Here is a 21,696-nt window from a genome sequence, read left to right as displayed (position 1 = left end):
TGTCCATTGCCGGGTCCATAGGACTCGTCTAGCAGAAATCGACATAGCGTTGACTCTAGAACTCAGTAAACCAATGTCTCTTTGAGCATCTCTCATATATAAGACAGCATCTTTTATATGTCCTAGGGTCAATAAGATAGTATCCTTATCCAGGGTCTCAATCTCCGCTGATAAGGTATCTGTCCCCGCTGCTACAGCGCTACAAACCCAAGCCGACGCAATAGCCAGTCTGAGTAAAGTACCAGAATGTGTGTAAATGGACTTCAAAGTAACCTCCTGCTTGCGATCAGCAGGATCCCTTAGGGTAGCCGTATCTTGGGATGGCAGCGCTACCTTTTTGGATAAGCGTGTCAACGCTTTGTCCACCCTAGGGGAGGATTCCCACCGTATCCTGTCCTTTGCCGGGAAAGGATACGCCATAAGAATCCTTTTGGGAATCTGCAGTTTTTTGTCTGGAGATTCCCACGCTTTTTCACACAACTCGTTCAGCTCATGAGAAGGGGGAAAGGTTACCTCAGGTTTCTTTCCCTTATACATGTGTACCCTCGTGTCAGGGACAGGGGGTTCCTCTGTGATATGCAAAACATCTTTTATTGCAATAATCATATATCAAATACATTTAGCCACTTTTGGCTGTAACTTTGCATCATCGTAGTCGACACTGGAGTCAGAATCCGTGTCGGTATCAGTGTCTACTATTTGGGATAGTGGGCACTTTTGAGACCCCGAAGGTCACTGCGACATAGGGACAGACATGGGTTGACTCCCTGGCTGTTCCCTAGCCTCAGCTTTGTCTAATCTTTTGTGTAATAAATTCACATTAGCACTTAAAACATTCCACATATCCATCCAGTCAGGTGTCGGCGTTGTCGACGGAGACACCACATTCATTTGCTCCACCTCCTCCCTAGGAGAGCCTTCTACCTCAGACATGTCGACACACGCGTACCGACACACCACACACACAGGGAATCCTCTTATCTGAAGACAGTTCCCCCACAAGGCCCTTTGGAGAGACAGAGAGAGAGTATGCCAGCACACACACAGCGCTAATGACCCAGGAAAAAACACACAACATGTTTACCCAGATAGCGCTGTAATCTGTATATTGTGCCAATTATGTGCCCCCCCCCCTTCTTTAAAACCCTCTTTCACCGTGGATAAGCAGGGGAGAGTCCGGGGAGCTTCCTCTCAGCGCTGTGCTGTGGAGAAAATGGCGCTGGTGAGTGCTGAGGAAGAAGCCACGCCCCCTCGGCAGCGGGCTTCTGTCCCACTCAAATATAAAAAAAACCTGGCTGGGGCTCTTTATATATACAGTGCCCAACTGTATATATTCACATTTGCCAGAAAAAGAGGTTTTATTGCTGCCCAGGGCGCCCCCCTGCGCCCTGCACCCTTACAGTGACTGCCGTTTGTGTGTGCTGTGTGGGAGCAATGGCGCACAGCTTTACTGCTGTGCGTTACCTCAGTGAAGATCTGAAATCTTCTGCCGCCTCTGAAGTCTTCTTTCTTCCCATACTCACCCGGCTTCTATCTTCCGGCTCTGCGAGGAGGACGGCGGCACGGCTCTGGGACGGACGGCGAGGGTGAGAACTGCGTACCGATCTCTCTGGAGCTAATGGGGGCCAGTAGCCTAAGAAACAGAGCCTAACATTAAAGCAGGTCTGTTTCTCTCCCCTCAGCCCTCGATGCAGGGAGCCTGTTGCCAGCAGGCTCCCTGAAAATAAAAAACCTAACAAATATACTTTCTTTCAGGAAACTCAGGAGAGCTCCCTGTAATGCACCCAGTCTCCTCTGGGCACAGTAGTAAACTGAGGTCTGGAGGAGGGGCATACCCATACCTAAAGTTCTTTCTTAAAGTGCCCATGTCTCCTGCGGAGCCCGTCTATCCCCATGGTCCTTACGGAGTCCCCAGCATCCTCTAGGACGTAAGAGAAACATACAGTTGGTAAATGCAATAGTCTGAGCAGACAAAGGCAGCGTCTCCCAACTCTCCTCCAGGTTTTAACGATATCATGCTAAAGGCAATTTTGGAATGCCGGCGACGAACGACTATATCGTTCAACGATATAGTGTTTACACACTGAATGTTATCGTTCAACGATAACGTTCAGCAACGTCACCGCCAGCATTCCGAGATACGCAGCTCAGCCTGACATAGGGGTAATTCAGACCTGATCGCTACTGTGTGTTTTCGCACAGCAGCGATCAGGTATGAACTGCGCATGCACCGGCCAGACAGCCGATGGCTGTCTCAGCCCTGCGATCGCCTCTGCCAGATTGAAAGGCAGAGGCGGAAGGGTGCGTTTGGACGCTGTTTAGGGAGCACAGTCCGGGCAACACAGGCGTGCCCAGAAAGTTGGGGGGGGGGGGGGGGGGGGGGGGGCGGGCCACGGCGGCTGCGTGACGTCACACACAGCTGCTGCGACCCGAGCAGCGATGAGTAGCTCCCTGCCAGCGCGCAGAATCTGCGCTGGTAGGGAGCTACTCTTCCAGTACAAAAGCATCACCGCTGTGCAATGCTTTTGTTCTTGTGCAACGGGGCAGGGACTGACATGCGGGGCGGTCTAGCTCTGTGCTCGGCGTCCCCCCGCATGTCAGGGAAGCTGATATTTAACAAATCTACGATCAGGTCTGAATTAGCCCCATTGACGGGTTGAGCTGCATGTCAGCTCAATATTGGTGATCGCTGAACAGTGTGCTGGAGCGCGCATCGGTCACCAATATTGCCCCCATACATACTGGTCAATTTCAGGCTAAAAATAACTACATTTATCTCGTTATCGTTTATTTTTTAAGTTGAAATCGCCTAGTAGTGTACCCCCTTTAAGTGAAGGCAACTTGATTAGTGCTTCAATCATTTTGATTCAAGCAGAGATATCCGTAAAACCTGGACTGTTAGGAGGGCTTTAGTAACCACTGGACTAAGGTTTTACATTTACTAACTGTTAACTTATTTTTATCATTTCCTGTACTGAATATACTGAAGCTGCCTCATGTTATATACCTATATTGGTTTGGGTACGTATATGAATACACGGAGTGCCGTTTTGATCTACAGCTGTAGTGTATGGTTTATAGAGGAGAATTACAGTTTGCCGTATTATTAAACACTGGAATGGTTTGGTGCTTGCTTCATATTCTATGCTGTGCTTTTGAGGATTGTGACCTCACTTTCTGCAGCTGCAGTTAAACCATCCATTAATAATTTTCATCTAGCACGTAGCCAATTGTACACGTTTTGATGCAATGTCAGGAAGCCTGTATTTCAAATTAATTGTATATCCTTTCCCATTAATGACTCAACTGGAATGCTTATTTGCAGTAAAGGCGGTGAACTCCCACTTCTGGCATATGACCAGTTAAATATGGCACTGCAGCACATCAAAAAATATCTGGCCCACACACTCTTAAGTAGCCCTCCAAAGGACCAGACATCTGCCAGTTATAGCTGCACATGGGCAAAAGGCCATACATACAGCTGTGCCCTTCAGCAGGCACACAACAGCATTAGAACAGGCCAAAGTAGCGTAGTCACTAGCAACAACTAATAATCACATTCATTTCAACTGACCTCTACCAAATTGTCAGTCCTTCCTGATGTCACACCGAGTTACTATTTTGGTCCTATTGTACATACTGAACACTCCAGCTGGGTTGGGTATGGGGATACGGTCGTTAGGCTGACACAGCTTAGGTCGACAGTCATTAGGTCAACCACTGAAGGTCGACAGGTCAACAGGTCGACATGAATTTTTCAAATTTTTTAAATTTTTTTGGATTTTTTCATACTTAACAATCCTCGTGGACTACGATTGGAATGGTAACCTGTGCGAATGAAGCGGTAGCGGAGCGAGGCACCTTGCCCGAAGCATGGCGAGCGAAGTGAGCCATGCAAGGGGACACGTGTACTAATACGGGTTCCCCGTCACTTTATGGAGAAAACGACACCCAAAATAGTAAAAAAAAACAACAACAACAACAACAACAACATGTCGACCTTTTGACCTAGAACATGTAGACCTAATGACCATGTCGACCTTTTGTCCCTGTCGACCTAAGTTGTGTCTACCCAATGACCCATACCCTGGGTATGTGTGATCGGCGGTCAGGAGACCGCCGGTCACAATACCGACGTCGGGATACCGGCTGTTAAATGGCCGGCAGAGGGGGCGAGCGCAACGAAGCCTCTTGCGGGTAACTGCGCTGGCCATGCAGCGGGCTCGGTGGCTTGCTGCGCTCGCCACAAGTTTGATTTCCGCCCTATGCGTGTCGTGGACACCCACGAGTGGGAATAGTCCCTGTTGGTTGGCATGCCAGCCGCCGGAATAGTAAGGGTTCGGGATGTAGGTGCCAGTATTGTGACCGGCAGTCTCGTGATCGCCAGTCACATAACTACATCCCCTCCAACTGCCCAGGGTCCCACAATTCTAGGGGCATTTTAGCAGAGACGGGCCGGGCAAGGCCTGGGCTGGTGCCTCCAGAGCTGCTTGGGAGGCAGGTACAGAGCGCTGCCTGGACGTTGTGTGTGTAATCCACGATCAGAGCAGCCGGGGAGCATGTTTCTCTGCCTGCCTGTCACTGGCAGCCCTATGCACGGAGCAAGCAGCCGCACAATACACGCTGGCTCCGTGCATAGCGCAGTAAGGGAGAGTCAGGCAGAGAAACGTGTTCCCCGGCTGCTCTGATAGGAAACTTACATGCTGATTGTAATTCCCAAACTGCAAAAGGACAGGAATTGTGCTTACTTAGACTGCTCAGTTGTCGGATGATTGCAGCAAGTGTACTATTGGTAACACATTCCAGTTCACTGGTGATCCCATCCGGCACAGTTTCCCGGCAGAGGTGCCTAGGCTCTATGTTCCTCTTGACCAGCGGCATGGCTCAGTAACTGCAAAAAGATTAAAAAAAGGGAGCAAAAAAAACCAGCGTCAGACAAAACAGTGAGGAAAGGCCATAAAACAATGACAGGGTTGCTGTAGTTAGGGATATCGGTCAGCTTAGACTGAACGCACTACCTTCTGACTAAGTCCTTCCCACCGCTAGAAATGGCTTCTTTGGATCTCAGCAGGCAGTTTATAGATTGCTGCAGAAATCAGATTTTTAATTCCGTGTCTGACCAGAGGGGGAAAGCTTTAGTGAATCATTAGTCAGCTTCATCAATACCACTGCAGCAACAGTCTGGCTTGCATTACAGACAAAGGATGTGCCATTAATAAGAAGGCTCTACAGTACACAATATAAAATCACTGCTGAACATTTTTTTTCTTTTATATAAAGTCACTTAATACACAGCATGAGCTTGGCCATTTTTCAATGGAGAATTTAGCTCAAGTAGAAATATTCCTCCACCTCCCATGTTCTAGAACAAGCAGTTTCCAACCTGTGGCCCTCCAGCTGTTGTGAAACTACAAGTCCCAGCATACCCTTCACAGCTGGTAAAGCATGCTAGGACTTTTAGTTTCACAACAGCTGGAGAGCCACAGGTTGGCCAATGATGCTCTAGAACATGGAAGCACAGTGATCAGCAAATTGGCGGTACCTGGGGAACAAAGGTGTAGGGCTGGTGTCAGACAAGGGGGAGTATTCAATAACGGGCGGAAGTTCTGACTTCAATATTCAATTAAAGTGCCGTTCTTCCGCCCGGTCGGAAATTTGGACAAGTCGAAAAACACATGTATGAGTGGAATCTCTCTCATCAATGTGTTTTCGACCCTGTCAGTGTCGAAAACGGTCCTTTTTCGACCATTAATTTTCACCCATAAGAGAGGGCAGAAATGAATGGTCGGAATGGGAGGGGGAAACGGGCGTAAACAGCTTGCATTCAATAGTGACGTGTTGGATCCTCTCCGTCAGAGAGGATCAGACTTCAATGGAATATACCCCAAGATAGTGGTCTGATGTTCCCTTCTCTGCCAACCTACTTGTACAGTATTAATTGTTATAAGCGTACTTTCAGAATACATACCTACAGTAGGGTGAGTAGGATGGTAGTGGTTAAGACTGTTACAGGGATCTTTGTCCACATGGCTACTGCACCTGGCTGTTCTCTCTGGGCACAAGGTATGTTTTTCATATAAATACACATTGGGGTCAATTCTATTCAGCGACAGTTGAATAGCGCCGGGAGTTCGCTCCCGGCGCTATTCAATACAGCGACAAGTGACCCTCAATTGTCGGGAATTCTTCTCTCATCCCCGGGGGATGAGAGAAGAAACCCGACAAAAATGCTGCAGCGCGGCCGGCGTGAGGCTGATTCTGTCGGGAATCAGCCTCGCGCCAGGGAGTTAAGTCGGAGAATGCCCGTTCTCTCGACAATTCAACCTGTTTAGTCAGCGAGAACGGGACATCGCCGACTTAACTGTCGCTGAATTGAATAGCGTCGGGAGCTAATTCCCGGCGCTATTCAACTGTCGCTGAATAGAATTGACCCCATTGTACACCATTTACTTCCATGATAATATAAAAATATCAAAATCCATCGTACACCATCAGGAGAGTGACTGTTACTACAAAGAAAACCCAGACCAAAACATTTAGAAGAAAAAAGTAATGATGGATAATTTTCTCTTTCACAGACAATAATATGTGATAAGCGTAGATAACAGACAATGTAACTTTCTCAGCTGTGAGAAGCCCTCACCCTCCTATGGCAGGATTCACGTTCACCAACCACACACAGTTTGACGGGTGCCCTAGATTGCAGCATCGACCTGCCTCCAATGAAACAAACAAAACAAAAATGCCATTTCAGATCTTAAGCTCTGTCAGAAGCATTGTGGAAGACACATTCAGGCTTTAATTAGTTTGATTAGCCGTGTCTGCAGAACTGTAGCTTAATAAAAAAAAAATAAAGTTAAGCTGACAACCTTATCTACATTACTTCCAATACACTCTGAGGTACAAGTAAATGTGCAAATGAGTTTTAAAAAGATACAGATCTATAAATGATATTATTATTATTATTATTATTATTAGTATTATTATTATTATTAGTATTAATAGTGTAGCAGTTTATCAGAAACATCTTATTTTTCTTACTACATCCATTGGCATCAATAGCTCTTAGGAGCATTATTACTTGTTGCCCCTCCATACGACTGATGAACCCGGAGTGCTGGGAAGAAAGTGAACGCTTATTGGACATGCAGAACTGATCTACCAGTGCCTCACCAATAGTGGATCTGGAACACGGACACTCCATATACATTACAACTATAGCTTGTTATTTTATGAAGAGGTCTTATAGACCCTACACACTGGGCGATAGGAGTGAAAGATATGAACGATCTCGTTCATTAATGAACGAGATACCGTTCATATCTTTCAGTGTGGAGGCACCAGCAATGAACAATGCGCGGCCCCGCGCTCGTTCATCGCTGGTGCCCCGTCGCTTGTGCTTGCAGGCCAATATGGACGATCTTGTCCATGTTTGCCTGCACTGCTATGGAGCCGGGTGATGGGGGGAGTGAAGAAACTTCACTCCCCCCGTCACTTATCCCCCCCCCCACCCCCTTCCCCGCCACCTGTCACTTATCCCCCCCCCACCCCCTTCCCCGCCACCTGGTCGCCCGTCGGTCGTGTCCGCCGTCGGGCAGATCGGCGGCAGATCGCGCAGTGTGTAGGGCCCATTAGTATTACCCCTTTTACACTGTTGCTTTGAGGCGGGTTATTGCCGTGGTAACCCGGGTTGCTTTGAGGCGGGTTATTGCCGTGGTAACCCGGGTTACGGCTCAATGTAAAAGAGTAAAAAACCAAAACCCCGGGTCCAGTGAATCCAGTATGGGTAGCTTGCAAGGTTGGTTAAGGAGCAGTGTAAACTGGTAACCCGGGACGTCCGACCAAGATCACCTTTATAGCATGGGGAGATCCGGAATTCCAGGTACTTGGAGATGATGTCATCTCCAAGTGATGTCAGAAGATTTCCAATACACATGGGTGCAGTGTGGATGGAGCCACGGTGTGAAAGGTGTCTGTCCCAGGTCTGACCTGGTTTGGAACAGAAAAATGATAAACTAAAGTAAAAAAAAAAAAAAAAAAAACAGACTATGGGGTCTATTTACTAAGCCTTGGATGGAGATAAAGTAAACAGAGATAAAGTAGCCAATCAGCTCCTAACTATCATTTTGCAAACACAGCCTGTCATGGCAGTTAGGAGCCGATTGGCTGGTGCTTTATCTCTGTTGACTTTATCTTCATTCAAGGCTTAGTAAATAGACCTCTAAATGGGCAGAAAATATTCCCTTATATAACAGTTCCTATGCCGGACGATTAGAGTGTAGGGTTTGTAGTGACACCATGTCTTTCAGTGGATTTCATCTGAATGCTCCTATTTCCTCCCACAGGCAAAAGAAAAAAAAATAAGAATTTACTTACCGATAATTCTATTTCTCATAGTCCGTAGTGGATGCTGGGAACTCCGTAAGGACCATGGGGATAGCGGCTCCGCAGGAGACTGGGCACAAAAAGTAAAAGCTTTAGACTAGCTGGTGTGCACTGGCTCCTCCCCCTATGACCCTCCTCCAAGCCTCAGTTAAGATACTGTGCCCGGACGAGCGTACATAATAAGGAAGGATCTTGAATCCCGGGTAAGACTCATACCAGCCACACCAATCACACCGTACAACTCGTGATCTGAACCCAGTTAACAGTATGATAACCGTAGGAGCCTCTGAAAAGATGGCTTCCAACAATAAACAACCCGATTTGTTTGTAACAATAACTATATACAAGTATTACAGACAATTCGCACTTGGGATGGGCGCCCAGCATCCACTACGGACTATGAGAAATAGAATTATCGGTAAGTAAATTCTTATTTTCTCTGACGTCCTAGTGGATGCTGGGAACTCCGTAAGGACCATGGGGATTATACCAAAGCTCCCAAACGGGCGGGAGAGTGCGGATGACTCTGCAGCACCGAATGAGAGAACTCCAGGTCCTCCTCAGCCAGGGTATCAAATTTGTAGAATTTAGCAAACGTGTTTGCCCCTGACCAAGTAGCTGCTCGGCAAAGTTGTAAAGCCGAGACCCCTCGGGCAGCCGCCCAAGATGAGCCCACCTTCCTTGTGGAATGGGCTTTTACAGATTTTGGCTGTGGCAGGCCTGCCACAGAATGTGCAAGTTGAATTGTACTACAAATCCAACGAGCAATCGTCTGCTTAGAAGCAGGAGCACCCAGCTTGTTGGGTGCATACAGTATAAACAGCGAGTCAGATTTTCTGACTCCAGCCGTCCTGGAAACATATATTTTCAGGGCCCTGACTACGTCCAACAACTTGGAGTCCTCCAAGTCCCTAGTAGCCACAGGTACCACAATAGGTTGATTCATATGAAACGCTGAAACCACCTTAGGAAGAAATTGAGGACGAGTCCTCAATTCCGCCCTATCCGAATGAAATATCAGGTAAGGGCTTTTAAAGGATAAAGCCGCCAATTCTGATACGCGCCTGGCTGAAGCCAGGGCCAACAGCATTACCACTTTCCATGTGAGATATTTCAAATCCACTGTGGCAAGTGGTTCAAACCAATGTGATTTTAGGAACCCTAAAACTACATTGAGATCCCAAGGTGCCACTGGAGGCACAAAAGGAGGCTGTATATGCAGTACCCCTTTGACAAACGTCTGAACTTCAGGCACTGAAGCCAGTTCTTTCTGGAAGAAGATCGACAGGGCCGAAATTTGAACCTTAATGGATCCTAATTTTAGGCCCATAGACAATCCTGCTTGCAGGAAATGTAGGAAACGACCCAGTTGAAATTCCTCCGTAGGGGCCTGCTTGGCCTCACACCACGCAACATATTTTCGCCAAATGCGATGATAATGTTTTGCAGTTACATCCTTCCTGGCCTTGATCAGGGTAGGGATGACTTCATCTGGAATGCCTTTTTCCTTCAGGATCCGGCGTTCAACCGCCATGCCGTCAAACGCAGCCGCGGTAAGTCTTGGAACAGACAAGGTCCCTGCTGGAGCAGGTCCTTCCTTAGAGGTAGAGGCCACGGGTCCTCCGTGAGCATCTCTTGCAGCTCCGGGTACCAAGTTCTTCTTGGCCAATCCGGAGCCACGAGTATCGTTCTTACTCCTCTCCTTCTTATGATTCTCAGTACTTTTGGTATGAGAGGAAGAGGAGGGAACACATATACCGACTGGAACACCCACGGAGTTACCAGAGCGTCCACCGCTATTGCCTGAGGGTCCCTTGACCTGGCGCAATATCTGTCCAGTTTCTTGTTGAGACGGGACGCCATCATGTCCACCTTTGGTTTTTCCCAACGGTTTACAATCACTTGGAAGACTTCTGGATGAAGTCCCCACTCCCCCGGGTGGAGGTCGTGTCTGCTGAGGAAGTCTGCTTCCCAGTTGTCCACTCCCGGAATGAACACTGCTGACAGTGCTATCACATGATTTTCCGCCCAGCGGAGAATCCTTGCAGCTTCTGCCATTGCCCTCCTGCTTCTTGTGCCGCCCTGTCTGTTTACGTGGGCGACAGCCGTGATGTTGTCCGACTGGATCAATACCGGTTGACCCTGAAGCAGAGGCCTTGCTTGACTTAGGGCATTGTAAATGGCCCTTAGCTCTAGGATATTTATGTGAAGAGACGTTTCCATGCTTGACCACAAGCCCTGGAAATTTCTTCCCTGTGTGACTGCTCCCCAGCCTCTCAGGCTGGCATCCGTGGTTACCAGCATCCAATCCTGAATGCCAAATCTGCGGCCCTCTAGAAGATGAGCCTTCTGTAACCACCACAGGAGAGATACCCTTGTCCTTGGAGATAGGGTTATCCGCTGATGCATCTGAAGATGCGATCCGGACCATTTGTCCAGCAGATCCCACTGAAAAGTTCTTGCATAGAATCTTCCGAATGGAATCGCTTCGTAAGAAGCCACCATTTTTCCCAGGACTCTCGTGCACTGATGCACTGACACTTGTCCTGGTTTTAGGAGGTTCCTGACTAGCTCTGATAACTCCCTGGCCTTCTCCTCCGGGAGAAACACCTTTTTCTGGACTGTGTCCAGAATCATCCCTAGGAACAGTAGACGTGTTGTTGGAATCAGCTGTGATTTTGGGATATTTAGAATCCACCCGTGCTGACGTAGCACTACCTGAGATAGTGCTACTCCGACCTCTAACTGTTCCCTGGATCTTGCCCTTATCAGGAGATCGTCCAAGTAAGGGATAATTAATACGCCTTTTCTTCGAAGAAGAATCATCATTTCGGCCATTACCTTGGTAAAGACCCGTGGTGCCGTGGACAATCCAAACGGCAGCGTCTGAAACTGATAATGACAGTTTTGTATCACAAACCTGAGGTACCCTTGGTGAGAAGGGTAGATTGGGACATGGAGATAAGCATCCTTGATGTCTAGAGATACCATATAGTCCCCTTCTTCCAGGTTCGCTATCACTGCTCTGAGTGACTCCATCTTGAATTTTAACCTTTTTATGTAAGTGATCAAAGATTTTAGATTTAAAATTGGTCTCACCGAGCCGTCCGGCTTCGGTACCACAAACAGCGTGGAATAATACCACGCTGGAGGGGTACCTTGATTATCACCTGCTGGGAATACAGCTTGTGAATAGCTTCCAATACTGCCTCCCTGTCGGAGGGAGACGTTGGTAGAGCAGACTTCAGGAACCGGCGAGGGGGAGACGTCTCGAATTCCAATTTGTACCCCTGTGATACTACCTGCAGGATCCAGGGGTCCACTTGCGAGTGAGCCCACTGCGCGCTGAAATTCTTGAGACGGCCCCCCACCGTGCCAGAGTCTGCTTGCAGAGCCCCAGCGTCATGCTGAGGACTTGGCAGAAGCGGGGGAGGGCTTCTGCTCCTGGGAAGAGGCTGCATGGTGCAGTCTTTTTCCCCTTCCTCTGCCCCGGGGCAGGAACGAGCGGCCTTTTTCCCTCTTGCCCTTATAGGGACGAAAGGACTGGGTTTGAAAAGACGGTGTCTTTTTCTGCTGAGAGGTGACCTGGGGTAAAAAGGTGGATTTTCCAGCCGTTGCCGTGGCCACCAGGTCCGATAGACCGACCCCAAATAACTCCTCCCCTTTATACGGCAATACTTCCATGTCGTTTGGAATCCGCATCACCTGACCACTGTCGCGTCCATAACGTTCTTCTGGCAGAAATGGACATCGCACTTACTCTAGATGCCAGGGTGCAAATATCCCTCTGTGCATCTCGCATATATAGTAATGCATCCTTTAAATGCTCTATAGTTAATAATATACTGTCCCTATCCAGGGTATCAATATTTTCAGTCAGGGAATCCGACCAAGCCACTCCAGCGCTGCACATCCAGGCTGAGGCGATCGCTGGTCGCAGTATAACACCGGTATGTGTGTATATACCTTTTAAGATATTTTCCAGCCTTCTATCAGCTGGTTCCTTGAGAGCGGCCGTATCAGGAGACGGTAACGCCACTTGTTTTGATAAGCGTGTGAGCGCCTTATCTACCCTACGGGGTGTTTCCCAACGTGCCCTAACCTCTGGCGGGAAAGGGTATAGTGCCAATAATTTATTAGAAATCAGCAGTTTTTTATCGGGGGAAACCCACGCTTTATCACACACCTCATTTAATTCATCTGACTCAGGAAAAACCACTGGTAGTTTTTTCACACCCCACATAATACCCTTTTTTGTGGTACTTGTAGTGTCAAATGTTCAATGCCTCCTTCATTGCCGTGATCATGTAACGTGTGGCCCTACTGGACATTACGTTTGTCTCGTCACCGTCGACACTGGATTCAGTATCCGTGTCAGGGTCTGTGTCGACCATCTGAGGTAACGGGCGTTTTAGCGCCCCTGACGGTGTCTGAGACGCCTGAACAGGCACTAATTGATTTGTCGGCTGTCTCATGTCGTCAACAGTTTTTTGCAAAGTGCTGACATTGTCACGTAATTCTTTAATTACTACCATCCAGTCAGGTGTCGACTCCCTAGGGGGTGACATCACTAACACAGGCAATTGCTCTGCTTCCACATCATTTTCCTCCTCATACATGTCGACACAATCGTACCGACACCCAGCACACACACAGGGAATGCTCTGATAGAGGACAGGACCCCACTAGCCCTTTGGGGAGACAGAGGGAGAGTTTGCCAGCACACACCAGAGCGCTATATATATATATACAGGGATAACCTTATATAAGTGTTACTCCCTGTTATAGCTGCTGTATTTATATATTAGCTGCCAATAGTGCCCCCCTCTCTGTTTTACCCTGTTTCTGTAGTGCAGGGGAGAGTCAGGGAGCCGTCCTTCCAGCGGAGCTGTGAAAGAAAATGGCGCTTGTGTGCTGAGGAGAAAGGCTCCGCCCCCTTCACGGCGGCCTTTTCTCCCGCTTTTTTCAGGAAACTGGCAGGGGATAAATGCATCCATATAGCCCAGGAGCTATATGTGATGCATTTTTTTTAGCCATATAAGGTTTTTATATCGTTTTTATTGCGTCTCAGGGCGCTCCCCCCCAGCGCCCTGCACCCTCAGTGACCGGAGTGTGAAGTGTGCTGAGAGCAATGGCGCACAGCTGCAGTGCTGTGCGCTACCTTATTTGAAGACAGGAACGTCTTCTGCTGCCGCTTTCTCCGGACCTCTTCGCTCTTCTGGCTCTGTAAGGGGGCCGGCGGCGCGGCTCCGGGGACCCATCCAGGCTGAACCTGTGATCGTCCCTCTGGAGCTAATGTCCAGTAGCCAAGAAGCCCAATCCACTCTGCAGTCAGGTGAGTTCGCTTCTTCTCCCCTTAGTCCCACGATGCAGTGAGCCTGTTGCCAGCAGGACTCACTGAAAATAAAAAACCTATTTAAACTTTTACTTCTAAGCAGCTCAGGAGAGCCACCTAGCTTGCACCCTTCTCGTTCGGGCACAAAAATCTAACTGAGGCTTGGAGGAGGGTCATAGGGGGAGGAGCCAGTGCACACCAGCTAGTCTAAAGCTTTTACTTTTTGTGCCCAGTCTCCTGCGGAGCCGCTATCCCCATGGTCCTTACGGAGTTCCCAGCATCCACTAGGACGTCAGAGAAATAAGAATTTACTTACCGATAATTCTATTTCTCGTAGTCCGTAGTGGATGCTGGGGACTCCGTAAGGACCATGGGGAATAGCGGCTCCGCAGGAGACTGGGCACAAAAGTAAAGCTTTAGAACTACCTGGTGTGCACTGGCTCCTCCCCCTATGACCCTCCTCCAAGCCTCAGTTAGGATACTGTGCCCGGACGAGCGTACACAATAAGGAAGGATTTTGAATCCCGGGTAAGACTCCTACCAGCCACACCAATCACACCATATAACTTGTGATCTAAACCCAGTTAACAGCATGATAACAGAGGAGCCTCTAGAAAAGATGGCTCACTACAGCAATAACCCGATTTTTTGGTAACAATAACTATGTACCAGTATTGCAGACAATCCGCACTTGGGATGGGCGCCCAGCATCCACTACGGACTACGAGAAATAGAATTATCGGTAAGTAAATTCTTATTTTCTCTAACGTCCTACGTGGATGCTGGGGACTCCGTAAGGACCATGGGGATTATACCAAAGCTCCCAAACGGGCGGGAGAGTGCGGATGACTCTGCAGCACCAAATGAGAGAACTCCAGGTCCTCCTCAGCCAGGGTATCAAATTTGTAGAATTTTACAAACGTATTTGCTCCTGACCAAGTAGCTGCTCGGCAAAGTTGTAAAGCCGAGACCCCTCGGGCAGCCGCCCAAGATGAGCCCACCTTCCTTGTGGAATGGGCTTTTACAGATTTTGGCTGTGGCAGGCCTGTCACAGAATGTGCAAGCTGAATTGTACTACAAATCCAACGAGCAATAGTCTGCTTAGAAGCAGGAGCACCCAGCTTGTTGGGTGCATACAGAATAAACAACGAGTCAGATTTTCTGACTCCAGCCGTCCTGGAAACCTATATTTCCAGGGCTCTGACAACGTCTAGCAACTTGGAGTCCTCCAAGTCCCTAGTAGCCGCAGGCACCACAATAGGTTGATTCAGGTGAAACGCTGAAAACCACCTTAGGGAGAAACTGAGGACAAGTCCTCAATTCTGCCCTGTCCGAATGGAAAATCAGATGAGGGCTTTTACAGGATAAAGCCGCCAATTCTGACACGCACCTGGCCCAGGCCAGGGCCAACAGCATGACCACTTTCCATGTGAGATATTTTAACTCCACATATTTAAGTGGTTCAAACCAATGTGACTTTTGGAACCCAAAAACTACATTTAGATCCCAAGGTGCCACTGGAGGCACAAAAGGAGGCTGTATATACAGTACCCCTTTCACAAACGTCTGAACTTCAGGGACTGAAGCTAGTTCTTTTTGGAAGAAAATTGACAGGGCCAAAATTTGAACCTTAATGGACCCCCATTTCAGGCCCATAGACACTCCTGTTTGCAGGAAATGTAGGAATCGACCTAGTTGAAAATTCCTCCGTCGGGGCCTTACTGGCCTCGCACCACGCAACATATTTTCGCCAAATGCGGTGATAATGTTTTGCGGTTATATCTTTCCTGGCTTTGATCAGGATAGGGATGACTTCATCCGGAATGCCTTTTTCCTTCAGGATCCGGCGTTCAACCGCCCTGCCGTTAAACGCAGCCGCGGTAAGTCTTGGAACAGACAGGGTCCTTGCTGGAGCAGGTCCCTTCTTAGAGGTAGAGACCACGGATCCTCCGTGAGCATCTCTTGAAGTTCCGGTTACCAAGTCCTTCTTGGCCAATCCGGAGCCACGAATATAGTGCTTACTCCTCTCCATCTTATAATTCTCAGTACCTTGGTTATGAGAGGCAGAGGAGGGAACACATACACTGACTGGTACACCCACTGTGTTACCAGAGCGTCTACAGCTATTGCCTGAGGGTCCCTTGACCTGGCGCAATACTTGTCGAGTTTTATAAACATGTGGAAGACTTCTGGGTGAAGTCCCCACTCTCCCGGGTGGAGGTCGTGTCTGCTGAGGAAGTCTGCTTCCCAGTTGTCCACTCCCGGAATGAATACTGCTGACAGTGCTATCACATGATTTTCCGCCCAGCGAAGAATCCTTGTAGCTTCTGCCATTGCCCTTCTGCTTCTTGTGTCACCCTGTCTGTTTACGTGGGTGACTGCCGTGATGTTGTCCGAATGGATCAACTCCGGGTGACCTTGAAGCAGAGGTCTTGCTGAGCTTAGAGCATTGTAAATGGCCCTTAGCTTCAGGATATTTATGTGAAGTGATGTCTCCAGGCTTGACCATAAGCTCTGGAAATTCCTTCCCTGTGTGACTGCTCCCCAGCCTCGCAGGCTGGCATCCGTGGTCACCAGGACCCAGTCCTGAATGTGCGGCCCTCTAGAAGATGAGCACTCTGCAACCACCACAGGAGAGACACCCTTGTGCTTGGTGACAGGGTTATCCGCTGATGCATCTGAAGATGCGACCCAGACCATTTGTCCAGCAGGTCCCACTGGAAAGTTCTTGCGTGGAATCTGCCGCATGGGATTGCTTCATAGGAAGCCACCATTTTTCCCAGAACCATCTCATTGATGTACTGAGACTTGGCTCGGTTATAGGAGGTTCCCGACTAGCTCGGATAACTCCCTGACTTTCTCCTCCGGGAGAAACACCTTTTTCTGAACTGTGTCCAGGATCATCCCTAAGAACAGAAGACGAGTCTCTGAAACTGATAGTGACAGTTCTGTACCATAAACCTGAGGTACCCTTGGTGAGAAGGGTAAATTGGGACATGAAGGTAAGCATCCTTGATGTCCCGAGACATCATGTAGTCCCCTTCTTCCAGGTTCGCAATCACTGCTCTGAGTGACTCAATCTTGAATTTGAACCTCTGTATGTAAGTGTTCAAAGATTTTAGATTTAGAATCGGTCTCACCGAGCCGCCCGGCTTCGGTACCACAACAGTGTGGAATAATACCCCGTTCCCTGTTGCAGGAGGGGTACCTTGATTATCACCTGCTGGGAATACAGCTTGTGAATGGCTTCCAAAACTGTCTCCCTGTCAGAAGGAGACATCGGTAAAGCCGACTTTAGGAAACGGCGAGGGGGAGACGTCTCGAATTCCAATTTGTACCCCTGAGATATCACCTGAAGGATCCAGGGGTCTACTTGCGAGTGAGCCCACTGCGCGCTGAAATTCATTGAGACGGGCCCCCACCGTGCCTGATTCTGCTTGTAAAGCCCCAGCGTCATACTGAGGGCTTGGCAGAGGCGGGAGAGGGTTTCTGTTCCTGGGAACTGGCTGATTTCTGCAGCCTTTTTCCTCTCCCTCTGTCACGGGGCAGAAATGAGGAACCTTTTGCCCGCTTGCCCACGAAAAGACTGCGCCTGATAATACGGCGTCTTCTCATGTTGAGAGGCGACCTGGGGTACAAACGTGGATTTCCCAGCTGTTGCCGTGGCCACCAGGTCTGAAAGACCGACCCCAAATAACTCCTCCCCTTAATAAGGCAATACTTCCAAATGCCGTTTGGAATCCGCATCACCTGACCACTGTCGTGTCCATAACCCTCTACTGGTAGAAATGGACAACGCACTTAGACTTGATGCCAGTCGGCAAATATTCCGCTGTGCATCACGCATATATAGAAATGCATCTTTTAAATGCTCTATAGGCAATAATATACTGTCCCTATCTAGGGTATCAATATTTTCAGTCAGGGAATCCGACCACGCCAACCCAGCACTGCACATCCAGGCTGAGGCGATTGCTGGTCGCAGTATAACACCAGTATGTGTGTAAATACCTTTTAGGATGCCCTCCTGCTTTCTATCAGCAGGATCCTTAAGGGCGGCCATCTCAGGAGAGGGTAGAGCCCTTGTTCTTACAAGCGTGTGAGCGCTTTATCCACCCTAGGGGGTGTTTCCCAACGCACCCTAACCTCTGGCGGGAAAGGATATAATGCCAATAACATTTTTGAAATTATCAGTTGTTATCGGGGGAAAACCACGCATCATCACACACCTCATTTAATTTCTCAGATTCAGGAAAACTACAGGTAGTTTTTCCTCACCGAACATAATACCCCTTTTTGGTGGTACTCGTATTATCAGAAATGTGTAAAACATTTTTCATTGCCTCAATCATGTAACGTGTGGCCCTACTGGAAGTCACATTTGTCTCTTCACCGTCGACACTGGAGTCAGTATCCGTGTCGGCGTCTATATCTGCCATCTGAGGTAACGGGCGCTTTAGAGCCCCTGACGGCCTATGAGACGTCTGGACAGGCACAAGCCGAGTAGCCAGCTGTCTCATGTCAACCACTGTCTTTTATACAGAGCTGACACTGTTACGTAATTCCTTCCAACAGTTCATCCACTCAGGTGTCGACCCCCTAGGGGGTGACATCACTATTACAGGCAATCTGCTCCGTCTCCACATCATTTTTCTCCTCTTACATGTCGACACAAACGTACCGACATACAGCACACACACAGGGAATGCTCTGATAGAGGACAGGACCCCACTAGCCCTTTGGGGAGACAGAGGGAGAGTTTGCCAGCACACACCAGAGCGCTATATATATATATATACAGGGATAACCTTATATAAGTGTTTTTCCCCTTATAGCTGCTGTATCTTTAATACTGCGCGTAATTAGTGCCCCCCCTCTCTTTTTTAACCCTTTCTGTAGTGTAGTGACTGCAGGGGAGAGCCAGGGAGCTTCCCTCCAACGGAGCTGTGAGGGAAAATGGCGCCAGTGTGCTGAGGAGATAGGCTCCGCCCCATTATCAGCGGCCTTATCTCCCGTTTTTCTATGTATTCTGGCAGGGGTTAAATTCATCCATATAGCCCAGGAGCTATATGTGATGCATTTTTTGCCATCCAAGGTGTTTTTATTGCGTCTCAGGGCGCCCCTCCCCCAGCGCCCTGCACCCTCAGTGACCGGAGTGTGAAGTGTGCTGAGAGCAATGGCGCACAGCTGCAGTGCTGTGCGCTACCTTGTTGAAGACAGGACGTCTTCTGCCGCCGATTTTCCAGACCTCTTCTGTCTTCTGGCTCTGTAAGGGGGCCGGCGGCGCGGCTCTGGGACCTATCCATGGCTGGGCCTGTGATCGGTCCCTCTGGAGCTAATGTCCAGTAGCCTAAGAAGCCCAATCCACTCTGCACGCAGGTGAGTTCGCTTCTTCTCCCCTTAGTCCCTCGATGCAGTGAGCCTGTTGCCAGCAGGTCTCACTGAAAATAAAAAACCTAAAACTAAACTTTTCACTAAGCAGCTCAGGAGAGCCACCTAGTGTGCACCCTTCTCGTTCGGGCACAAAAATCTAACTGAGGCTTGGAGGAGGGTCATAGGGGGAGGAGCCAGTGCACACCAGGTAGTTCTAAAGCTTTACTTTTGTGCCCAGTCTCCTGCGGAGCCGCTATTCCCCATGGTCCTTACGGAGTCCCCAGCATCCACTTAGGACGTTAGAGAAAGATTGGTAGTTTACTGAATGCAGAAATGCAGACTGTAAGCCACACTGGGCAGAGATTGATGTGAAGGACTAAACATTCTCTGTAGAGTGCTATGCAATACGTTCACACTATATAAAACAGTTAATAAATGTTACTGCTCTGCAGATTCATTTCTCTCTCCTCCAGCAAAAAGAAAGTACTGCGGCACTGCCCCTACTATGGCTGAAGGTGAGGTAATGGCTGCTGTTTACTTATCATGAAGAGGATACAACACGCCATTTATGGAGTGCACACAACGCTCTACAATGTGCCAAGCGCTCAGGGTTTTAATTGGATAACGCATTCATTGTTTTTTAGGCTTGAAATATGTCTGTGGACTTGTTCTCTGCCTGCAAACACCAACTAGATTAAAGTATTAGCAAGAGAAGCTGCTGACATGTTAATCCTCTTCTTATGGAGGCGAATGCTCACATTGAACTTAGAGATCCAGATGGCTCATCAGGAGAATGCTAGAAGAGGTGTACTTTCTCACAAGTAGCCTGATTAATATGACAATGCCCTGCTTATTCCAGTCAGACGCCTCCCAAAGAAAAAGCTTTCAAATATATTTCGGACTAGGTTGAGAGGACTGAAATGACCAATGCCACTAACCAACATGCCACCCAACACAGCCATTAATGCTTTGTGAGATCCCCTCTCTGACAGAGTGAACACAATGGCTGCTTCCTGTTTGGGAGTAGCTACAGGATATTCCACTCTAGATCACCAGCAAAACAGCACCCATTTACAATAGCATTATGCCATGGCCGTTGGAAATAGGGTTGCCACCTTTCCCGGATTTCCGGGATTCTCCAGGATTTGGTGGCAACCCTCCAGGAGGCTTTTCCCCTCACCCGGATTCCGGAATTCTCCCAGAATAAGGGGACCTTGTCAGTCTTAGCGCGAAGAGCTCCGCCTCCACCCCCAGCCCACAAACCAGGGCTTGCGGAGGGACTGCCGGGAGGGGCGGCGCCGGTGCGCACATAGGGGACGGATGTCACATCAGCTCCCAGAATGTGCAGTGCAGGCGTGCTTTGAGACTGAGCGGCGCCTCTTACTCACTGGCACTGCACAACTGCACATTACAGCTTCTCTGCAGCTGCTGAGCACAGCCTGGCATAGGCGGCATCATTTTTGATAAAGTTAAGTACACTGTCCCGCTCCCCCCTCCCCCCCCCCCTTTCCCTAATTTACTTGATGTGTCTTATATACTGCTCCTCATGAGCTTCTCAATTTAGCATCCACTGGTTGCGCTGCTTATAAGTTATCACACCAGTTTGTCACACACTTATGCAAGTTGTGCTCCATTTTCAGCTATTTTCTCTTCTCTTCCAATTTCATGTGCACCTCTGCTTTATGTGTGGCATCCTCCTGTGTCATTATGTCATAGCCATAAGTATAGGTCTTGTTCCTCACACGCTGTGCAATGTCTCTTTACAGATGCGGAGTATCACTCCATTGTGTGGTGGAGAATCATAAATGAAAAACAAAAATAGAAAGTGATGGCATAGTATGTCACCATTAGTCAAACACCCATGTAGAAAGACCATAGAAAATACCAAGGTGCGAACCAAACTGTTCTGGATTTTGTCTATATGAAGGTAGTTTTTTTCAAAATCTAGTGTATTTCTAATAAAATACATATTTACTATTTTATAAATATGGTACATAATTTTATTTACATGTACATCGCTTGGTGTCGCGGGAGAGGAAGGGGGGGGGTGGATCTCCAGGAATCGATGATGCATGAGGTGGCAACCCTAGTTGGAAAGGCCAATGCTATCAGTAGAACGATGTATGAATGTAGTGCTGGCAAAGTCATGTCATCAGCATTTACAGTATGTATGGGAGCAGGTGTTACAATATATTCACATGCTGTCAAAGTAGAACAGAATTGGTGCAGGACGTCAGGATGGTATAATTGCAGTTGTCCAACTGTCTTGACTTTGGTAGCACAGTGACAATTTGAGGGCTATGGGCCAGATTCAGGTTGGATCACAATAAGTGATCCAACTGCAAAAATTACGAAAAGGATGCGGGCGTATGCAAACGCCTGTGCCCGCAGAAAATGCAAACGACTCTGCCTGTCAATCAGGCAGAGACGGAGGAGCGTTGCGGGGGCATCAAAACGGGGGGCGTGGCATGGGCACCGTGGCTGTGTGATGTCACGCATCCAACGCAATTAGAAAGATGGCGGTGGGCCTCCTGCGGGTGCAGCCAAGCTGCGCTGGCAGGAGGCATCCCTAATTTCTACGATCAAGCAGAAATTGTGATCGC

At 48.5% G+C, this 21,696-nt stretch overlaps 1 protein-coding gene across 3 annotated transcripts in view; it reads right to left on the bottom strand.

The window, feature by feature from the left end:
• The window catches only part of WASF3 (WASP family member 3), a 248,033-nt gene that overhangs the window by 30,368 nt on the left and 195,969 nt on the right, over window positions 1-21,696 (bottom strand). For all 3 annotated transcript variants that reach the window (XM_063951702.1, XM_063951703.1, XM_063951701.1), the window contains one exon: window positions 4,749-4,891. In XM_063951702.1, the coding sequence (XP_063807772.1) occupies window positions 4,749-4,881 (133 nt within the window). In that variant the 5' untranslated portion in view covers window positions 4,882-4,891. The remainder of the gene's footprint in view (window positions 1-4,748; window positions 4,892-21,696) is intronic.

The sequence above is a fragment of the Pseudophryne corroboree genome, chromosome 2, assembly GCF_028390025.1.
Source record: "Pseudophryne corroboree isolate aPseCor3 chromosome 2, aPseCor3.hap2, whole genome shotgun sequence".
Taxonomy (NCBI): domain Eukaryota; kingdom Metazoa; phylum Chordata; class Amphibia; order Anura; family Myobatrachidae; genus Pseudophryne; species Pseudophryne corroboree.
The sequence above is the reverse complement of the archived record's forward strand: the minus strand, read 5'-3'. Positions and strand labels throughout refer to the sequence as shown.